This window comes from Aedes albopictus, chromosome 2 (assembly GCF_035046485.1).
Source record: "Aedes albopictus strain Foshan chromosome 2, AalbF5, whole genome shotgun sequence".
NCBI classification, from domain to species: Eukaryota; Metazoa; Arthropoda; class Insecta; order Diptera; family Culicidae; genus Aedes; species Aedes albopictus.
In genome coordinates this window covers 116608714-116632595 of record NC_085137.1, presented here as the reverse complement: position 1 = coordinate 116632595, position 23882 = coordinate 116608714, and the positions used below count along the sequence as shown (strand labels likewise).

General features: G+C 40.8%; 1 protein-coding gene across 1 annotated transcript in view; it reads left to right on the top strand.

Annotated features, from left to right (window-relative positions):
• Positions 1 to 23882, top strand: part of LOC109419840 (dipeptidase 1-like) — a 54202-nt gene that overhangs the window by 5650 nt on the left and 24670 nt on the right. The window contains exons 4-5 of the mRNA XM_062847744.1: positions 14924 to 15056; positions 19570 to 19790. Of these exons, the coding sequence (XP_062703728.1) occupies positions 14924 to 15056; positions 19570 to 19790 (354 nt within the window). The remainder of the gene's footprint in view (positions 1 to 14923; positions 15057 to 19569; positions 19791 to 23882) is intronic.

The following is a 23882-nucleotide window of genomic DNA, read 5'->3' as shown; positions in this document are numbered from 1 at the left end:
ACTAGAGCAAAGCGTTATGTCTAACACTTCCTCTCTAGCAGATACCATGAAGGTTTGGCGGTTGCCTATGTTAAGTAATGCAAGATCTGTACTACTTAAGGCAAAACTGGAAGCATTTCCTATTTTTTTTTTGGTTTTTGATTTTATAACGAAGCAATATTTTCAAAATCGGTTTTCGTACACATGTAGAGTATGGATCAAGGTATCTTCTAATTTTTTTTTGTGGTGGAAAATGTTTCCCTTTTCTTCACAAACCATTTTTTTGTGAAATTTTATTCAAAAATGGTTTCCGCAAAAACGAAAAACATCTTCCACCACAAAAAAAAAAATCATAAGATGCCTTGATCCATACTCTACATGTGTACGAAAACCGATTTTGAAAATATTGCTTCGTTATTTAATAAAAAATCAAAAACCAAAAAGTGAGGAAATGCTTCCAGTTTCGCCTTAAGTACTCCATCAAACTGGAGCCTCTCAAGTTATTGTCTGAGCTTTTTGAACTGCAGCATGGGATGACTTGTTTGAAAGCATCCGTAGGATGTGGTTCATCGTGCGATAAATATACCGAACAATAGTCGAATTACATGTTGATGTTACATCTGTTACATACATATGTGATGATTAATTCATAGACGAGTGTAGCATCGATTGCGTTGTTGACAAGCACACAGGCTCGAGGCATGACATGCGAGTTTGCCATTTCGTTTTTATAGATATTAGTTAACACCGGGTTCACAAGGTTTCCTAGATAGAAATTTCCCTTAGGGAGCATCCATAAAGTACGTCACGCTCATAGGGGGAGAGGGGGAGTTTCGGAAAGTGTGGCATGCAATGTCGCCACCGCATACGCGCAGAATCTCGAGGCAGCGTTGCCGGACGAGGGTGTGCTCGATGTGGCCCCTCTAGAGGACTGCTGGAGTACAGTGAAAGCAGCCATCAACAACGCAGCCGAGAGCACTATCGGGTACGTAGAACGGAGTCGACGAAACGATTGGTTCGACGAGGAGTGCAGAGCCGTTCTGGAAGAGAAGGATGCAGCGCGGGCGGTAATGCTGCAGCATGGAACCCGACAGAATGTGGAGCGATACAGACAGAAGCGGAAGCAGCAGACCCGTCTCTTCCGGGAGAAAAAGCGCCGCCTGGAAGAAGCGGAGTGCGAGGAAATGGAACTGCTGCCGTTCACAGGAAACACGCAAGTTCTACCAGAAGCTCAACGCATCCCGCAAAGGCTACGTGCCGCAAGCCGAAATCTGCAGGGATAAGGACGGGAGCCTCCTGACGGACAAACGTGAGGTGATCGAAAGGTGGAAACAGCACTTCGACGAGCACCTGAATGGCGAAGAGAATGTAGGCACGGAGGCCCAAGGCAGCGGAGGAAACGACTATGTTGGTGCAGCAGAGGACGGGAACGAACCAACTCCCACGCTGAGGGAAGTTAAGGATGCCATCCACCAGCTCAAAAACAACAAAGCGGCTGGTAAGGACGGTATCGCAGCAGAACTCATCAAGATGGGCCCGGAAAAGTTGGCCACCTGTCTGCACCAGTTAGTAGTCAAGATCTGGGAAACCGAACAGCTACAGGAGGAGTGGAAGGAAAAGATAATCTGTCCCATCCACAAGAAAGGCGACAAGTTAATGTGTGAGAACTTTCGAGCGATCACCATTTTGAATGCCGCCTACAAAGTGCTATCCCAGATCATCTTCCGTCGTCTTTCACCTAAAGTAAATGAGTTCGTGGGAAGTTACCAAGCCGGTTTCATCGACGGCCGGTCGACAACGGACCAGATCTTCACCGTACGGCAAATCCTCCAGAAATGCCGTGAATACCAGGTCCCAACGCATCACCTGTTCATCGACTTCAAAGCGGCATACGACAGTATCGACCGCACAGAGCTATGGAAAATTATGGACGAGAACAGCTTTCCCGGGAAGCTGACTAGACTGATAAGAGCAACGATGGACGGTGTGCAGAACAGCGTAAGGATTTCGGGTGAACTATCCAGTTCATTTGAATCTCGACGGGGACTACGACAAGGTGATGGAATCTCCTGCCTACTATTCAACATCGCCCTGGAAGGTGTTATGCGACGAGCCGGGCTCAACAGCTGGGGTACGATCTTCACGAAATCCAGCCAATTTGTCTGTTTTGCGGATGACATGGATATTATTGCTAGAACATTTGGAACGGTGGCAGAACAGTACACCCGCCTGAAACGTGAAGCAGCAAAGGTCGGACTGGTGGTGAATGCGGCTAAGACAAAGTACATGCTGGTAGGTGGGACTGAGCGAGACAGGACAAGCCTTGGCAGCAATGTTACGATAGACGGGGATACTTTCGAGGTGGTAGAAGAACTCGTCTACCTCGGTTCCTTGCTAACGGCTGACAATAACGTGAGCCGTGAAATACGAAGGCGCATCATCAGTGGAAGTCGTGCCTACTATGGGCTCCAGAAGAAACTGCGGTCAAAAAAGATTCACCCCCGCACCAAATGTACCATGTACAAGACGTTAATAAGACCGGTGGTTCTCTACGGACACGAGACATGGACGATGCTCGAGGAGGACCTGCAAGCACTCGGAGTTTTCGAGCGACGGGTGCTAAGGACGATCTTCGCGGCGTGCAGGAGAACGGTGTGTGGCGGAGAAGGATGAACCACGAGCTCGCTGCACTTTACGGCGAACCCAGCATCCAGAAGGTGGCCAAAGCCGGAAGGATACGGTGGGCAGGGCATGTTGCAAGAATGCCGGACAACAACCCTGCAAAGTTGGTGTTTGCTAACCATCCGGTTGGTACAAGAAGGCGTGGAGCGCAGAGAGCACGATGGGCGGACCAGGTGGAGCGTGATCTGGCGAGCTGCAGCTGCAAATCGAGTATTATGGCGGCAAATTGTTGATTCAGTATTATCGTGAATTTGATATTAACTAAATAAATGAAAATGAAAATGGCATGCAATGTATTAGGTATACAAAAAACCCGTACGAAGGGGGGAGGGGCGAGGGTCTAAAATTCCCAAATTTTGCGTTACGTACTAAATACACGCCCTCTTACGAAAGTAAGGTTCTTGGACTAACGCCACTTGGGCTGTACCATTTTGCATAAGTCTGCAAAGATGGATCGTTGCTGTTTTTGTATGCTGAAAATTGATCGGAACTATCCTAACCGTAGCCACTACCCAAACTAGGCAATATTAAACTCTTTACAATCACAACACAACAAAGAACAACAGCACTAAAACAGATCGGTATCGATTGAAAAACGCCAAAGTCGAGGATACACAGAATACACTGTTTAAATTGTATAATGCGAAAATTTAAACTTATCAACAACATCTCAATAATCCTGCCCTTATTTAACCTCAAGTTTGAAACTAAAGAAGGGCAGCTGATTGTCGCGGAGAAACACAAGGTACCCTGTACCATTGCTCCGGTTAGCGCAGTAAGGGCAAAATACTGTGAAGGGCGCCCTGGTACTCCACATGCTCCGTTAGCGATTAGGTTTTTATTAGAAACAAACCCTGGGGGGGGGGGGGGGGGCAGACCATTCATTCCTAGGCACGGTAAGCATATTGCCGCAACACACCATGAACTAGTGGTCACCAGCTAGCCTAGATCGAGAAAGATAGTTTATATTGATGATCAAATTCATACGGGCTCGATTGGCCGATAACATAGTTTTTGTTTGATGATGGGCATAGTTTCTTGATAGCCGTGGTTCAACTTGCTGCCCACAAAACAAGCAATATAAAAAGAGAATTGATAAATATTGTTCAAGAACTTTTCGCTTCCGCTTGGGCACTAGTCACTACTCTTTTTCTGCACTTTCGACCCCACTCGCTTGCGTACACACACGTCTACGGTGGCGGAAAACTAGTTGAAGAAATCCAATAAATGTGAAACTTGGCTCAGGCTGTGCCTAGTGGAAGACACCGGCACAAAGACGTAAAGCTAGTGTTCCTAGTACACACGTATTCCTCTCACTTGGGTCCACTCCAAACTTCGAGTGTGGTAAAACAGTTGGAAAATTCTTGAAAAATTGAATCAATTTACCACCGCATCGGGTCGTGTTAGCTTTGCTGCAGCTTTTCCCACTGCTGAGACGGAAGTTTTTCACCCTTTATCAGTGATCTATGAACTTTTTGGCGTGACGTATGGAAAATTTTTGATAACCACCCGAAATGCTATGATGTGTGAAAGGGATGTGCACTTGTATTCGAATAGTTTAAAACAATCAATGTTCTCGCAATAGAAACGTTTTTCTGTTGCAACCCTAGACCATCCAAATTGGCCTACAATTTGCGGTCAACCAAACCCCAGGGTAGCTGCTCTCGTGAGTTTTCATGTTGTGTGCAAACCCAAAAACTCAAGTGGAAAACTTTATCCATCCGTCAGAGATGACCGGCCAGCTGCTGACGAGGGCTGCTGCATGCTTACATCAATTTTGTCCGTACACTAGAGCAGAATCAAATTTCAAAGTTTATTGTCTTTATTGGAAGGATGAAAGTTTTCTTGCACTATAAACACACTCTTTTGGAAAAGGTGCACCCTCCTCCTAAAAAAAGGGAAAATCGCAAGACAAGGGAAAGATGTTCCACTGCACTAAACTCTCTCGGGATAGTCCTTTCAAAAATATGACCATCAAGAATACACTTTCCCACAGTGAGAAAGAAGAGAGTAAAGAATTTAGTTTCATGCTCGTGCCTTGGAAGCCACTTTATAGCGGCGTTCGGGGAAAAGATTTTTCGTCGTCAATGAACGTGCTCGTAAACAAGGTACATAAATTTTTATGAAATTTATCAAGCATCACCAAACTCACTACAAGTAATAGGTACCACTCAAAATGAACAGAAGACACAGTATAGCGCGGAAAGGCATGCAACTGTCGACGATTTTTTATGACTTTTTTGATGGTTGGAGTAGGCTCCATTGGAAGCTCATGATTCATAGTGATTTGAGTGTTAAACGTTATTGCAACTACGTGGAGATGATAGTTCTGCGGTTCACAATACTGGTGTGACTGAATGCACTTTTCTTGGTACTTGGAAGTAGGAAATTATTATACATCTTCTTTCTTGCATTACATCCCAATTGTGGCTGAGTCTGTTTCTCACCTAAAAAATTACTTAACAGAATCTTTGAGTTATAAGGACTACCTTGTGGTAGGTTGAATAACGGTGTATTGAACGAAGGGTCAACCATGAGCTCATTGTATTGCAGGATGGCATAACATTCTGACAGTTGCTAAAGCTAGAATGGCACGGCCTTATCTAGGAAATATAACCGAGAGTAGAGATTTTGAGCCACACAATTTGCGATTGTTTTTAAAACAGAACTAGAACTCTGAAACTTTCGTACTCTAGTTCTATCCTATTTTTCAAAGCGACTTTTGGCCAAGCAAAGCAGGAGTTGATAACAGGATGGAACACTGAAGCAGGTGCAGAAATAACTGGAGTACACAAAGGTCTTTTTTACACGGGTAGTTTTTCTGCTTTAACTCGGTCAATTTTGAGCCAATTCACATGAAAATTTGTACACAGGTAGACACGGTTAGTACTACCTGTGTACGGAAAATCAGATAGGTAGGTTCAAAATTGATCGAGTTAAAGCAGAAAAACTACCCGTGTAAAAAAAAAGACCTTAGTGTAAGTGAACCTCGATTCGGGGAGAAAAGAGGTAGCTGAACTGGAGGAAGATGGAGCACCCGGAAGCGGTAATTAACGAAACAAGAAAAGAAGGAAGTCCCAGCAAACGATGTCGGAAATGGAACAGTTGGAAGTAAGGAAGCCTACGAAGCGGAGGTTGGGAAAATTGGATCGGAATATAGCCAAACCAGCCAAACCAGAACACCGAAAGCATCTTGGGTCGCATAACCCGTCCTGCAGAACATAACCTAATTCGAAGAAGAAGTCGCTCATGGCTCGTACCGAGCCAGTGAACCGAGCAGTAAACCAAGTGAAGAATAGTCCGAAGATTTGGAATTAGTATCGAAAGAAGTAAGCTCATCACGGGAGAAAGACTTCGCAATGCGATCCAGATGGAAATTTTACATGACATTAGTTTTCAAACATTGTTATGAAGGTATGGGTGCTGGGATTTCAAATATGATTAAAATATGAACTACTCTAGTGGAACGCCTACGGAAGTCCAACGAATGTTGTAGGTATGTGTCAAATCAACAAAGATTTCGAATTTGGTTTATTCAGGAAGAATGGTGATATTAGGTTCCCGATAAGCTTTTAATAAATGTTTTAGAGATTGTTATTCTAAGACCATCCAGAACTAGGGCCAGTGACTCACGTCATAGATGTGGAGCTGTTTGTTCACGCGCTACGAGTAATCAGCTGAAGCGAGAGTTTGAAGAGCTGGCGTCAACTTCGATCAACACAACAACGACCCAGTGATCGTTCAACCCTAAAGGAGCTGGTTCGTTCGATGAAGGTCGCAATTGAAGGCATACTGGAAACCAATAGATAACCAGCCGATGAAGTTTTGCAGCAGTGGAAATCGAGGCAGAGACGATCATAAATCCGCGGCTACTGACTTACATACCCCCGAGCCAACTGATTAGGAGTTTTTTACTTTGAATAGCGAAGCAGAAACCGGAGCTACTTTCTTCTTCTTCTTCTTCTTCTTTATGGCCCTACGTCCCCACTGGGACTTGGCCTGCCTCGCTTCTTTGAGCACTTCCACAGTTATTAATTGAAGGGCTTTCTTTGCCTGCCATTGCATGAATTTGTAACATTGTGTGACAAGTACAATGATACACTATGCCCAGGGAGTCGAGAAAATTTTCCTAACTGGAACGGGAATCGAACCCGCGGTCAGGGATAGGGTGCGACTCAAAACTCTTTGCGTGCCGCACACGCTGCTACTAGACAACACAACAAATCAGAAGAAGACGAGTACGTGCAATCGGTTGTGAGTTGCTCGCTTACTTTGCCGCGCGCTGGAGCTCTCCTGTCTCTCACGCTTTGTCGTATGCACTCTCGGTGCTTGTCTCCGTGCTTTGCGCTTGGCTTGATACTACGCATGATTGGGGAAATTTCGAATCAAACGACCTATCACTTGTCAACCCTCTAAGAGCTTTACAATTTTGCCGAAAGCACAAACTCTTCAAATAATTTATTAAATGATTTTATCTGTTTGGTGACAAGCACAGTCCCAAGCACCGTGCATTACTCCCTGCGCCGTAGAGCTAGTGCTGCGGTTTGTCTCTCGTACAATTACGAAAGCTCTCACTCATACATACGTCTCTTGTCTCTCGGCAAAACGGGAGACAAGCACTTGCGATTCTGTGAAGCACACGCTTTTTTCGCACCGCACGGTGCCTGCCGCCAATCCCTGCCGCCGTCTACGGATTGGCGAACCATAGCCTTAACCACAAGGCTAACGGGAGACCCCCCGGAACTACCTAATTTGCATAATGGCGCTAAGAAGTAGATTTGTGCAATTTCAGGCTGTTTGAAGCCTAGATACTCACTACAAACCTTACTACAAAAGGCAACCATCAAAACAGAGACGAACTATGCCAAAGCAACTCATACAAATAATTAATACCCTTTCTTTGGAACCATACGATGAAACACGAAGCTCTGAGTGCATGAATTTCTGTTACACGCCTAACATTCATATTCATATGACATATTGTACTAAGACTGCTAAGGAGTGGATTGAAGCAGAACTTGTTATATATGGTGACGATGGATCAGGAAATACTTGGCTTGGCTGTCAAGATGGTTAAATTTAGGAGATACTTCCCGAGCGTCTGTTTACCAAGGAGGTACGGCTCAACCAGCGTCTGTTTTTTCATCCAGCGGCTGAGCATGTAACGCTGTATCGCAGCCCCTTCTACGTGATGTAGGCAGCGCGGCCCCGGTAAGGTAGCCTGCTGAAAACCCCCAAACACCAACGAATTAGGGACAAAGATAGGGAAGTCGGATCTTGGAACGTGAGAACTTTGGATGAACCCGCACGTGTTGGGCTCTTGGCTCGTGAACCGCACAATATCGCACAATGGACTTATCCACCGATGAACCGAATTCATCGCGGTCCGAGAATTTTGACACTAGAGCGGGGCCGTTCCAATCAGAATTGGACGATTCTGATTGGAACAGACCCCGCTCTAGTGTCAAAATTCTCGGACCGCGATGAATTCGGTTCATCGGTGGATAAGTCCATATTGGCAGTGACTAAAGAGGTGATAGGCACCGCTCAGCGACGCCAACATAATGGTTGGCTCGATGAGGAGTGTCAACGACTGACGAACGAAATGAGTGCCGTCAGAAGTCGAATGCTAGTGGCCGGCCGATACCCGGTTGAAAAGGGAGTGGTACAGAGTGGCCTAGTGGTCTCCCTCGTTTGTGACTTTGGATGGATTGAAGCAGGGTAATGCTGTCTCAAACAAGCTTGCTATTTGGAGAAAACATTCGCGAAATGATGCGATTTGCTTTCGACAACGAATACGTTTTCACCCTTCCTCGCTTTATCAAACCAACCACCCATACGAATAGCACACGAACAGATTCGACACTGATCAGCATTGTTGGCTGCTCCTTTTCGCCGTTGAGCTGTTGCGTTCCAGCTTTCGGTGCTTTTCGATCAGCTTATTGCGAAGCATCGTAGGCTGGAAACGTTATTGGTGTGGTATCGGTTGCTTCTGTGTGCGTGTCGAGCGTTCGTGCCGTAGCTTCTAAAACCAACCCATTCGGTGTTGTTCGGCGCTTCGGGTGAGCATGTGGCGGCACTGACAGATGTGTGCAAAACCGTTTGTGAGTTACATCTTGGGCGATAACGTTATAAATATCTTGTACCGACTTTTCAAACCCTCTAAGCAGAATACCCTCTTCGAATGAGTGTAATCAGTTTCGTACCTTTTAATTCCGCCCTATGTTGCTTATCCTTTGAGAGATACGAGTATTTTGACTACACTGAAAGGCGGCTTGCAGTAATGACAAGCATAAAAATGTTTTTAAATTTACCATGGCAAAACATGATCATCGACCAACCAACGCTTCTTGTGTGCGTTTTGTTTCTTCTCACATCAACTGATTCGATAGCCGAGTGGTGGCGTGCGAGCCTGGTGATGTCAAGGTTCTTGGTTCGAATCCGGTAGCCAATAGAAACTTTTTTTAATTGAAAATCGAGTCCATGGTAAAATTGAAAACATAATTCTGTTGAATTGAAACGAAATTCAGTCTGCACAAATTTAGTGGCGTTGTGCATTTAAATTGACCCTCAGAATAGTAATTTTCACCGCAAGCCGCCGCCGTTCAGTGTACCACTTGTAATCTTCCTCAGCGTCAGTTATCCACTGGATCCAGTGGTCTGAGATGGCCAAATTTTGGTCTACGTGGTTTTGGTATCTCGTAGATTGAAAAATTGAAAGTTCGTGACTTTCACCTTAAATTTTTAATATTTCAATAAAATAAATGTAAAATAAGTGTGTATGAAAGATCTGATTTTAAAATTTTTATAAGTACTAACCTGTCTATTTGGCAGTATTATAATTGAGGGAGTTAGAAGCAAAGGGGTGTAAGCGACAAAATCCCACTTTCGAATAAATGAGGCTCAAAGTTATGCACCAATTTTTCGTCCCATACCAAATGTATGAAGATTCAAAATCAACCATTTTTTTCCGATTTATAGTTATGTTTCAATCAACGTAAAAACAATCTTAACCTTTTAGGACGTTGAATAGCGCGTAACAGACTCTGCACCGCGCTCGCGCTGTATATGACGAGCGAAGTTGTTTGGTGATGTTGTACTTTATACAACAGCGCGCGTCCTGAAGAGTTTAAAATGTTCCGAAATGCTTAAAGTTTGAAAAGTTTTTCGATATGCTCAACTCTATTTCGACAGAATGGTCACTGACACCCTTTTGCATTTGGGCCCCTCAATTCTAAAAAATTTCATGGTGCTTACCTACTCGCCATAACTGTGGAATAGCATTTTCACTTCGATTACATTTTGAAATTATTGGTTGAAAAAACACGATACAAATTCTAAATTTCATTTCAAATGTATTCCAAAAGTCAGTAAAATGACGTATTTTATGAAAAAACGTGCTGGTGGGTCGCCAAATTCTATGACCAGCAAAAGTGGGTCGCAAGCTAGAAAAGTTAGAGAACCCCTGGCGTAGATGCATGAACCACAAGCAGTAACAAGTGTACAAAGGTGCGAATATTGTGAAACGCAACATAACACGTCAGACTTAAGTGGGCTGGACACGTAGTGCGAATGTCGGAAGAAAGAATAGCGAAAACAATATTCAACAGGGAACCAGGTGAAGGTCAGTGACTTCATAGTCGGCCACGGACGCACTGGCTGCACGTGATTGAAGAAGATCTGCGATCCCTTCACGTTCGGGGAAACTGGAGAACTTCGCTCAAGACCGATGAGATTGTGCTCTACTATATGCTCGGCGTTGGAGTAAAGTTACTGTATAGCCAACAAGGTATCAAGGTAGGTTGCGGCCGCGGCGAGTGTGTTGCGATCGAGGTGAGATCTTTCTGATTACACTCTTTGTGCCCTATATTCATTGTTATATAACTAGATATAAATTGAAAATTCGCTATTTTCAATATCCTTTCATCTATTCATTGAAGGCAGCTTCAGTTCTGGGCTCTTTCTAGGTTGATGAAGAGACTTATAAATGCTTGCAAGGACTTGGCCAGGTGTGTGAAGCTGAGTGGGTTTATAACATTGTAGATAGTAGCGACATTAGCAATGTTAATGGATATATTCAACTTTGCAACTCCATCCCAGATTTGTGCAATTATTCCTGCTATGCTATGCTAACAAGGTATCAAGGTAGGTATCAAGTAAGGTATCAAGATGGTCAAGTGCGCCAAAGTGGCTGCCAATACCATACGGTATATTGCAGAGACGAAAAGTGAAGCTGGCGTTACTCGACCGGAAATTCATCAGGATGGCTTACGAGTGGGAGGAATGTGACGAAGACCACCTCTTGGCACGTGCTTGCTCGCTACAATTTACTATGCGGCTGCGAACAAGGCGTGATGTCAGAAGTCGGGGAATTGACAGTAATAAGAGATACCTCAGTATTAGTTACGTTGCATTTTCTAGAGAAAGCAACATGCTAATAATATTGAAAAGGTCTGGAAAAGAAAATTTGGTCCACAATGTTTGTAATGGATTATGCTAGTATCTGCAAGCGTATATGCTAGTATCCATAAGCCTGAACTACATAATCTGACATAAAGGCCGTTCACACCAAAATCCGGACAAAGTATTGATTCTGTTTCTTAGTCAAATTACCACGGAATGAAAATGAAACTTTCTTGCTCAAGGCCGATACATAGACGAACATAAATGAAATACCACAGAGAACAGACGTTTAAGCTCGAACAAAAATACGTCGAAATCGTGTGTAAAGGATTTAAGTGTCCTCAACGCCACCAACGGAGACTGCCCCACATAAAAAGCCGATTTGACCCCACGATGGTAGTGTTTATCGTTAAAATACACTAGCCTACAAAGCGAAACGAGCGCCAAACGGCCAAAAACGGCGAGCACTGGAAACAAAAATGACAACACAACAATGTAAGTGATGGGACGCTGGCGCCACGCAACGGGAGCATAACCACATACTCTGAAATGGCCGTTACAATGTTTTACACAAGGCAGAAAGCGAAGATAGACGTCTGTTCTCTGTGGAAATACATTGTTCCACAGAGAACAGACGTCTAAGCTCGAACAAAAATACGTCGAAATCGTGTGTGAAGGATTTATGTGTCCTCAACGCCACCAACGGAGACTGGCCCACATATAATGTCGATTTGACCGCACGATGGCAGTGTCCATCGTTAGAACACACTAGCCCACAAAGCGACACGAGCGCCAAACGGTCAAAAACGGCGAGCACTGGAATCAAAAATGACAACACAAACAACAATGTAAGTGATGGGCCGCTGGCGCCACACAGCGGGAGCATAACCACATACTCTGATATTGCTTATCCAGAGAAATCTTCCAACCTGGCGGAGTGAAGAAGACAAAGAAAATCTGTTCCGCAAACGTCAAACTGCTCCACACTTCAAAAAGTATGCACACAACCTTGAAACAAAAATAAATAGTTGAAAATCTAAATTATGTTTAATGGCGTACAGCTGCATACTAAAGTGCTAAAACTACACCTAATATAGTTTAGAAATAAATTACATGTTGTGGCAGCAATTGCGATTACATAAACCATAAATGAAACAATTTTCATAATTTTTGAATTTTATGGCAACCAAGTGAGTGAGAGCTTTTTAGCGTGAACCGAGCACTTTTGACGTTTGCGGAACGACTGCGGCGGTCGAAACCACCGCAACCCCGTTGGATTTTTTTTTCTGTTTTACCGCAAAATGGTCATTACAAAGTTTCACACAAGGTAGAAAGCGAAGATATACAGAGGATGGCCAAAATGTTTGGGATAGGCAAATCTAACGGAAGCTAACGATCCCTCCGCATCTGTTGGCAGGAATGAGAACCCTATGAAAAACGTGACTCCGTCAAAAATTTGCCATGGCGCAGCATAGGCAAAGTGCAATTTTTCACTTTTTCGTATCGAATTCCGTATCGTAGAGGAACAAACGAGCACTTTTTGGAAAGAAAATTCAATTCTCTTTCAGATGCGCTTAGGGACTGTCCATAAACCACGCGGTCAAGGGGGGTTCGGCCAATGATCATTTTGTATGGACAAATTAAAAATTTTGTATGGACAAATGACCACGCGGGGGGGGGGGGGGGGGGGGGGGTGGTGGTTTGAAAAGTCCAAAAAAATGACCACGTGGTTTATGGACAGCCCCTTAGATCCGGTAGGTACTTACGAACAATTTATGTGAATAATTTGAGGATCTCTTGCTTTGCCTCCGGCGGGCGATCTTCCGGATTTTTTGTTAGCTGGCCAATCCGGTATCTGTCGGCGTGGGCATCAAGAATGATGATAATGGAAGCCATTGCAAATGGAAAATAGCAACTTCTAGAGCAAAAAATGAGTAAAATTTCACGACAAAAAATTGACTTTCTTTATGTAAACAAACGATTTTCTCCTTATCTCACCAAGCGTCTCTACAATTGGGGGTAAACTGGATTAGCCTATAGGCAACTTTTTTTCCCTCACAAAAAGTTCAACATGCTATAACTTTTCATAGAGTACATCAAAAAATCTCAAATTTGGACTGTTTGTCAACCTATTTTATGTGCATCATTGGTACAAATTTGGGCTCGATTGATTAATCTTTCGCAAAGTGAGAACCGTTTGGGTAAAACACTATTTTTAAGACAACTCATCTCCTGTATATCTTGGCTTTCTACCTTGTGTAAAACTTTGTAACGGCCATATCAGAGTATGTGGTTATGCTCCCGTTGTATTGACTTTCAAATGCTAAACTGCAACGATCGACGCGCCACCATTTTTTGAATAGTGGAGGGTGTCGGTATCTTTTTCGCGGTGTTGTTTAGGGTGAAGCAACACCGCGAAAAAGGTACCTGTGCTCTCCAACATTCGAAAAGATGTGGCGCGTCGATCGTTCTACGCTAGCGATTTTGCGGTGGGGTGATGACGTTCGGAGGCGGATCACTTACATTGTTGTGTTGTCATTTTGTGTGCTCGCCGTTTTTTACCGTTTGGCGCTCGTGTCGCTTTGTGAGCTAGTGTGTTTTAACGATGAACACTGCCATCGTGCGGTCAAATCAACATTATATGTGGGGCACATGGGCGAAACTACGGATTTTTCCTAGGGGGTGCACTACAAACAAATATTCATTAGTTCATCCATTCATCATTCATCGCCCCATATCTCACAGCAATACATTAAAATTCTCCTCCGTCAGCTCCGTCTCCGTTGGTGGCGTTGAGGACACATAAATCCTTCACACACGATTTCGACGTATTTTTGTTCGAGCTTAAACGTCTGTACTCTGTGGTATTGTTCTATGGTGAAGGAAGACCTTAAAAAGCAGTGGAAAGGTTTCGACGATCCAAAAAATTCGTTCTAAGAGACGTATTGCTTAGAAAAAGATAGACAAGTTCACCGTGCAAATCTTTACGAAAGTTGAAAATAAGAGAGTCCGCGCAGCAGAATATGGAATCAAATCCATATAAGTGTATATGCTGTTATGTTGAGTATAACATTTGTCTATAATATGAATTTAAAAGTAAGCATCAAAAACATGCTGTTGTTTTTCTAGAATATTATTTGTGTGTCCGGATTTTTGTGTGAACGTCCTTTAGATATTAAGGACCAAATTTATTAAATCGTGAAGATTAGTGCGGCTGTTAAAATTGTAAGAGAAATAGTTAAACCTGTTTTGCTAAGTTATGAAAACTTATAAAACGGAATAATTACAGCTGCCCTAATCAACTAGTTCTACTAAGGAACGACCGAAAAAAATCATTTGTTACAATTACTCCTACTATTACACGGCTTCTTGATATTGAAAATGCTGATAATAAGCCCTTTCAGGACTGTTTAAAGGCCAATTAGTAATGCTATGGATATATGGGCCGAATTCTACACTTTCGTGCTTATAGGTTACTTGTGTAACTGTATTCTTCTGAGGTGTTCAGGTAAGCTTAATAACAGCCACCAGCTGAAGCCCGTATGACCCAACAGTAGTTGATTGTAATTTCGTGAGGTATGGTTTATCGATTGCAATAACCGATACATCGTCATTGGGATCACCGAAGTAATTGACTGAAATAGTCCCAACCTCAATAATTCCCGGTTATTGATGTTACTATCTGAAATTATACGAGCTCAAACATATAAATTCATCACAAATTAATATTCTCCTCCTTCCGTTCCCAAGCACCGACGACCCCACAAACCCATTAAGCTGCCATTATCACGTGTGCTGCTCGCTTTCCATTTAGAGAGAGAGCGAACTTAAACTAATCTCGTTTCTCGTAATTTTCCAGTTTTGGGCCGCGTACGTGCCCTGTGAGGCGCAGCACAAGGACGCCGTGCAGATCACGCTGGAGCAAATTGATGTAATTAAAAGACTGACGGAACGCTACTCACCACATCTAACGGCATGTGCATCAGTTTACGGTACGGTACACTACCATTCAATGTCCCCAAAATTTTCCCAACTCCCAATTCCGCATTATGAAGTCCATTCACACAGTCACAGCTCCACAGTGTCCACGATGGACATAAATCATGTTAACTAGGTACGCGCAGCGGTTGTTATGTGTGCCGGTGGCGACGATATCCGAATGCCGCGCCATGTGAATAGAGTCACTAATTTCGGTCCGGTGTACCTACTATAGTCTAATTATCCACCACGGAGAACGGTATGAGCGAGCACAAGGCGGGTGCATTCACATCACGGCCATCACAACTCATTCGGAGCATTTGAGTCGTTGTTTGCTAAAGTGATACGTGTCAAATTGAGAGAGGTCAGAATGGGAAAAACTTCCGTACTGGTTAGATAGTTGTGAGAAAATTCAAAGCTAATCAAAGACAAAGTTTGACCTAGACATCTTGGTTTGAGGATAATGGAAAAGTTCATCTACGCTATTTGGAGTTACGAGCTTTGAGAGCTAGATCCCGTTTAGGAAAGGTTGTAGCAAACTATATCGATCGATTGAAAACTTATTGAGGGCGAATTTATCAGCATTTTAGTAGCAATAAAATAGAGAGTGGGATGTTGAAAATAAATCAAACCGAGGCAAGTCATTGTTACTGTTTGTATACAGACGCCCCAGGATTTTAGCTGACCACAGGAATTCTTTGGTAAAAAAAAGACAGGGAAGGAGGGATTTGCTTCTGCAAACCTGAGCGTCTGTTCTCCAGGAGGAGTGGTTTACGACAGCGTCTGATCCCCATGTTAGGGACGTCTGATCGACGTCCGAGTGTCAAGGTAGGATTCTAAGCTGAATGGTTCACTGTGGTCGTCCGAAAAATAAGGGGTTAGCTCGCCTGCCATAAAAATGCATTGCAACGGAAAACTAGCAACAGAATAATTACGACAATTTACTTTACAGTTGAGCGATTCCAAGCAACAGCATCAAAATTAAGGAAATTTTTTAATTCATGATTTTCTATTGAACTGAAACTTTGCACAGTTTTTAAGTTCCATCTAAATCGTCATTTTCCGATATCAAATTTTTATTTTGAATCACGACTAACTTTTCAAAAGGGTGTATGTGAAAATGGTTCAAAAATATTCAAAAATCTGCACAGCCAAAATGGTTCGTTCGATTGCTATAAATTTTTCAGCAAAGTTAGATAACTAAATGGTGATTCCTAAGAAAATATACACTGTGAAAAAACATCTTTTTTAACATTAAAAAATATCATTTTTGTCACAAAAACTCAAATATCTCAAAACCCTATCTTTTTACCAACGTATTTTTTTTAGGGAAGACGGTCCATTGTATTAGCAATCTACCATAAAAATTTGATGATGGTAAACTAATAAACAAAAAAGTTATAACATTTCAAACATTTCACAATTTTCACATTTGATAAATATTTTTTTCTGTGTAAATTATTTCGATCAGAAATCGCAGTTAGATGCAGATTTTATTGTTCAGCAAAGTTAGATAACTAAATGGTGATTCCTAAGAAAATGTACACTGTGAAAAAAAAATCTTTTTTTAACATTAAAAAATATTATTTTTGTCACAAAAACTCAAATATCTCAAAACCCTATCTTTTTACCAATGTAATTTTTTAGGGAAAACGGTCCATTGTATTAGCAATCTACCATAAAAATTTGGTGATGATAAACTAATAAACAAAAAAGTTATGACAATTCAAACATTCCACAATTTTCACATTTAGTAATAATTTTTTTTTAGTGTAAATTATTTCGGCCGGAAAGCGCAGTTTGATGCTGATTTTATTGTTAATGGCCTTGCGTGAGTAAAACAATCTGTTTTTATTATGTATTATGTATACACTGAAACCTCCATTTAAGTCGATGCATGGCTGATCGAAAATAATTTTTACCGTGCCGGCAATGACTAAACTATACAGTTTTATATTTTTTGACAAATCTCCTTTGTCATGCGAAGTGTTAAAAAATATAAAAGTCTATAGTTTTGTCATTGCTTGCACGGTAAAAATTATTTTCGATCAGCCATGCATCGACTTAAATGGAGGTTTCAGTGTATTATATGTACAGTACTGTTCCGATTTTATCACGCCCTCCGCGCATTAGTCGTTTATTGATTAATTTGCTGTTACATTTGAGGACAAGTGTTTTCCCTCTTCTTCAAGATGAATGTTGAAAGCGCGTTTTGCAACGTTAAAAATATTGAAATGGGTATAAATGTTGAAGTATATTTCAAAGCATTTTTGAAAAAAGGGGTGATTAAATTGTTTAAACAGATGTCGCTGATGGTACGGTGGCATGACTCTCTGCACTTAGCACTTCTGGCAATTTCTCAGTTGTTGTCGTTTTCGAACTTCCTGCGCCCTGCTTTACCGATGATATACAGATGGCTCGTTTGTCAAAGTCTAGACGGCAGGACGTGCAAATGCGTAAATTTGTATTCAATTTGGGCATAACCAGTCTCTTTCAGTTTATCTATGAGATTTCGTAACTCTTTTGAACATTTTTTTTCACAAACGGTCTACAAGAGAGCGTTGAGTTGAAGACCTTTGAGAAAGCGACTGTTCATGTTGTTCGTTAGATTATAATAAACAAAATCACTTATTAGTTTTAACTGACTAGTTTGGTGTTGTTTGCTTGGACGAAGAAAAAATTTACTATAAAATTTTTAATATCCATAGCGGTAGTATTTTTTTGCTTTTTCGTGAGCATTTTCATGGTATGTATACAGACAAACAAACGTAACACTGACGAAATTTTCATTGACCACGCCTTTAACGATCATTTTGAATCTTGGTTGTGGCTTTCATAACCAGAAGAGTGCCCATCGTTTTTCTTTGCGTTTGACGTTTCACACTAGCGCCTTCTGATGACGATATTGCACAACGCAGTGTTTCGTGAAACATTTCCACCAGGTGGTGATAGTGTGAACTGGGCGATGAATTTTCACTAAAATTGTTCTAGGCGTTTCGTCTGTTTGTCTGTGGTATGTACCTCTTATGCATTTGTTGTTGTTGAAGTTACTCGCATTTTTCCGATCATAAAGTCTGTTCTCTAAGAGGTATTTTTTTGCAGATCAACTAGACGTATACGCGTATATATAAAACTTTTATTATGCAGCTTTCGTCTTCAAAATAAGTTTAATTCCATTTTTCTTATGATCAACAGCTTTTCAACACTATCAAGGGATTTTTTCACCAGTCACGTACAATAAAAAGTATGACAATCTCAATATTTTTGATCACAACACTGGATCGCGTCTAAGGTTCAAATAGATACTATAGTAATTATAAATAATCAAACAAAAATATCATGAAAACTACTTGTTTAATTCATCCGGTAGCCTTTACAATAAAATCAGCATCAAAATATAGTTCTCCAAATAATTTACACAGAAAAATTTTTTTTTTTGTTACTAAATGTAAAAATTGTGAAATGTTTGAAATGTCATAACTTTTTTGTTTATCAGTTTACCATCACCAAAATTTTATGGTAGATAGCTGATATAATGGGCCATTTTCCCTAAAAAATTGACGTTGGTAAAAAGATAGGGTTCTGAGATATTTGAGTTTTTGTGACAAAGATCATATTTTTTTATAGTAAAAAAAGAAATTTTTTACAGTGTATATTTTCTAAGGAATCATCATTTAGTTATCTAACTTTGCTGAAAAATTCATAACAATCGAACAATCCGTTTTTGCTGTACAGCTTTTAGAATATTTTTGAACTATTTTCGCATACACCCTTTTGAAAAGTTAGTCGTGAGTGAATATGAAGGTTTGATATCGAAAAATGGCGATTTAGATGAAATTGAAAAACTGTGCAAAGTTTCAGATATTTTTGAAATGGTCGCTCAGGATCGACTGACATGACTCCGTGGAATTCCTCAGTTGCCTTAACGTAAGAACTGCATGGCACACACAATACGCGACGCGAGACAAGACATAACACTTATCGTTCTTACAATCATCACGTGGAAATCAAAGGGGTGTTGCTGTCCGATCACTTTTGCATATTTTGAATGCCAGGTCACAACCAGACCTGTGAACGTAAACTTTTCGCATATATGTAGTTCCGTGTCGAAAATTGAGCTCAATTTTCCAAAGCAAACCATAGTTACAGCAACTCAATATTATCAATTCTGTATAAAAATTGGAATGTAAAATGTTCTACACCTAAAAATGTTAAACAACATAATTTGTTCCATTGTGAAACAAAGTGACTACATATCTCACGACCATTGTTATTCTGTTCCTCATATTTTGGAACAACGAATATCATTCTCTCTCAGATTATTCTCAACATTTGAACTCAACTTGAAACCCTGACCAAGCTGCTTTCCCGAGCAACAACATGATCCGCTTACCCATTTTATCTTTTTTCCAGATTCTAATTATCTCTTTTCTATATGCCCTTACATGACGTTTTCACCGTCCCAAGCCGTATATTTAGTGATTCTAAAATCTCTTTCTCCTCAAACCCTGTCACCTTCCATTTCAGATATCGTTCAAGCGCACAAAAACCATCAAATGTGTTCACTAATTGGAGTCGAGGGAGGGCACTCGCTCGGCGGTTCGCTGGGTGTCCTGCGGATTTACTATGCGCTCGGCGTTCGCTACATGACCCTGACGTCCACCTGTCACACACCGTGGGCGGACTCGAGCAACGCCGATGGTCCCAAGTACGACATCAAGCACGGTGGCCTCACGGCATACGGCAAGGTGAGTTTGATCTGACGGCGGGCGTTCATTTTACAACAACCACGCCACGGTTGGTGGTGCTCGGAAAGAAAGCATCAAGGTGCAATGGGCAGCATCGAAAGGAGCCACAACGCTGTGCACTGACTGGCAGTGCGCTTCCATGGATCAATGGGTGCATCTCTGCTCGCTGTGCCCAGCTCGGGCTGTAAATTACTATGTGAAGCACGTACCAATTTATCCTTTCGCTCTATAGTATGGTTTTAACTCCCAACTACAGTATGCGGCAGGGAAAAATGCGAAAGTGTTTTTCAACTTCAAACCTCATTTTCGTCCATTTGACATTAACCAATCTATGTTTCAACGTTCCATGATCTATAATAGGCTAGTTTTCTGAAAAGTTAATTAAAAAATTTCCCATTTTGGTCACTAACCTTTACAGGGCGGCGCCTGAAGATGAAGACAACCAGAATTTTCAAACCGCAGAAAATCGCACAGGTCGCTAAATTTCGCATCTGATAAAACAAAATTTTTGATTTTCTCTACAATATCATCAAATATATGTACTTATTTCATCTGGTATGTGAAACTACATGGATCTGGATCAGTGTGGTCTGGTTGTTCATCGAATTTGAGCTAATTTTGTTACTGTTATAGTCATTTTGTTTAATGACCATTGGGCGCGCAGTTTATTGATATCCGCTTATTAGGCCTACATTATCACATGTTAAACATCAAATATGTTCATTTTTATTTTTCAGTACTAGAATATAGACATTGACTGATACACTGTCATGAAAAAATAGTAATACACATCCCATATTTAGCGTGTAATAGTGCCTTGAACTTTTCGCATTTTTTCCTGCCGCACCCTGTACCTACTACCACGGGGATGAACAAAAGCGGCTAACTTGTTCAAAATAATTGAACATGGAGTGAGATGTACATGGTGCAGGATTGTAGCATACCCTTTCAGGATGAAATGCACGTAAAATCCTAACTTTTTCATCGAGATAAGTTCATTGAAAACCCATAATTCTACAGGTGAAAGAGATTTAGAAACAAGTGTAGGAATTAAGGATTGAATGGAAATTCAGAGAGGCGATGAGTGTTTACTCCTTTATATTGTTGAGCTTATAAGTACAAAACACGTTTTGGGGAGCCCTCCTACCTAAGTATATTACTGCAGCATTCGTCATTGAGGATTCCATCCCGATCTGAAAACTGTGTCATAAAAGTAACACAATTTTATCAACGGTTGATAGCCGAATGAACGTTTGTTATATTGAGATACATTTTATGGAATGTTACTGTACTTATTTGCCTTATTTTATGAAATTGTACGCAAAACACTGCTACGTGGTGCTAGTATGCATCTTTTATATAATTTTTTGACACATCAGACCATATTGTTCTGATGTATTTTCGGCAAGCCCTTCTTAGGGCCTGCTGACATATGGATCTAATCTCGTAAGGACGCGGTTGGCTTCATAAAGCTACCTTCGCCAGAATAGGGCAATCACACACCGTAACTCAGGATCTCTATTCATCAATAATAAATGGTCTTGAGTTCAGTCGATACCAAGGTATCTCAGTGACACATGCTACTGAGATATCTGACGTACTTCACAGAAAAAGGGTATATCGAAAGTCCTAAATCTGGAGGCAATGATCTTCACCGGACAAACGCTAGAAAGTATTGAGAGATGAGACATCTTAGAAAGTGCGGATCTTCAGCGAAGTTTAAGAAATAAGTGCATGTTTTTGTATGTAATTAGACCGCAACGTGGCGTAAGTTTTCAATTGAAATCAAAACAAATGGAACATGTCTTAGAGGTTGTTCATTGTTCATTTGATTATAACATTTGAATATTTTGCTGGTATATCGGAGATCACTATTAAATCACAAGATTACGGATAAAGAGATTTCGACTGTTGCGATCTGTATCGCTCCATATATAACCGTTAAAATAATTCTCCAAGTTTTTTCAATTTTTTTGTCAAAAATTCATCCTGCAATTTCTTTTGACATTCGCTTAGAAATTTCTCAAAGGATTTCTACAGAAATTCCTCCTGGGGTTCCCCGAAAAAAGTTTGAATTTTTTTTAAGGTTTACTTTAACAATTTCAACAAGGACACCTTTGGTAATCCCTCTTCTAAGATTCTTCTTTAAGAATTCTAACGAAAGTTTTTGCGTGATGGAGTCATCAGAAATGATTTAGATATCTTATGGGAATACCACGAAGGAGTCCTTCAGCAAATACTCCAAAAAATCATACAAGAAATTCTCAAATGATACATACAAAAGTTTCTCCAAGAATTCTTTCAGTAGTTCGTTATGGGATTCCTTGAAGAGAAGAAATTCAAAAAAAATGCCCCTTCAGGGATTTCTTCCAGGAACTCTTAGAAAATCTCCAACTAATTCATCAAAAATTCTTCCAGGGATTTTCTCAAGTATTCCTCCAAGAATTCCGTTTAGTAAATCTGCAACTACTCCTTCAGGAAAATCATAAGAAACCCACCTCTCCTTGCGATTTATTCAATGGTACTTTATGTATACCTCCATGCATCCTTTGAAATATTTCTCAAGTTCAATCAAGTTGTTATCCAAGAATTCCTTTTCCAATATAACCTTCAGCTATTTACTTAGGACCTCAGAAATATGTCAAAGTATTTGTACAGAAACTCCTTCAGGGATTCGTCCAAATATTTCTTTAAAAAAATCAAGAAACTCTTTCAAGGTTTGCTTTAAGAATATTCCAACAAGGATGGCTTTAGTACTTTCTCTTCTAAAATTTATTACAAAATGTATTAAGGATTTTAACAGAAATTTCTGAATGATGGAATAATCAGAGTTTATTTCAGTATTTCTTAGGGGATTCCGTTAAGTAATCTTAGAAGAATACCTCAAAGGATAATTAATTCTTAATAATTCTTTTAAGAAATTCTTTCGTCAATATCTTCAAATATTGTTGAATAAAATCTCCAAAGGATTTCTTTAGGTATCCCTTTGATAATTCCTTCAGAAACTTCCCTCAAGAAACTGCCACGAACTCCTCCAAGGATTCCTTCTAAAACTGTCTCATGTTTTGTATCATAGACTGCTTTATAAATTCCTCCAGAGACTGTTTCAGAAAGGATTTTTTTTAGGAACCCCTGAAACTAGTTCTTCTAAATATTTTCTGGAAGAATAACTGAAGGAATTTATGGAGAAATTCCGAAGGAAATTTTTGGAAATATTTTTGAGAAATTTCGAGAAATAAATACTGAGATAATTCTTTGAGGTGTTGCTGGAAAAAATCCACGCTGATTAAAATTTCTGAAGCAATCTTTGAACGAATACATGAAAAAAAATACAATAAATTCTTGGAGGAGTTCCTGGAAGATTTTTGAGGGAATCTGTTTAAGGACTTCTTTACCCTTCAGGACGCGCACTGTTGTAAAAAGTACAACACTACGAAAAAACATCGCTCGTCGAGTGCGGTGCAGTTTCGGCTGCTTGATGGCGCGTGTTCTGAAAGGTTAAGGAGTATCCCCATGTATTTTTTTTTAAGATTCCTCCAAACATTCCTTCTGGAACTCCTGCACGAATTCAATCGAGAATTTAACCAAAGACTCGTTTCGGAATTCCTTCCATTATTCCTTCGAAAATTTCTACAAGGATTCTTCAGCTATTTCTCCAAGGAATTTGCTTCCGAGAAATCCTGCAGGCTCTACTTCAGGAATTGCTTCAACAATTTACTCAGATTTATATAAACGGATTGTTTGAGAAATTCCACCAATGAGTCGTTCAGTAGATTTTTTAAGCATTCCCTAACTGATTTCTTCCTTCAATTTCTAATCCTTTTAGGGATCGATTCGGATATTCCTCCACTGATTTATTAATTATTTTTTCCTATGTTTTTTCCCAAAAATTCCTTTAAGGATTCCTTCGTGCAAAGATTTATTCTGGAATTTCTCCAAAGATTTTTTGAAGGGTTCCCACAAAAGTTCCATTTAGAATTCCATCAAATATTCCTCCAGGGACTCCTCCAAGAACTCCTTCAGGCATTTCTCCGAGGATTACTTCTGGAATTGCTTGATACATATTTCAGAAAATTGTTTAAAGAATCTTAA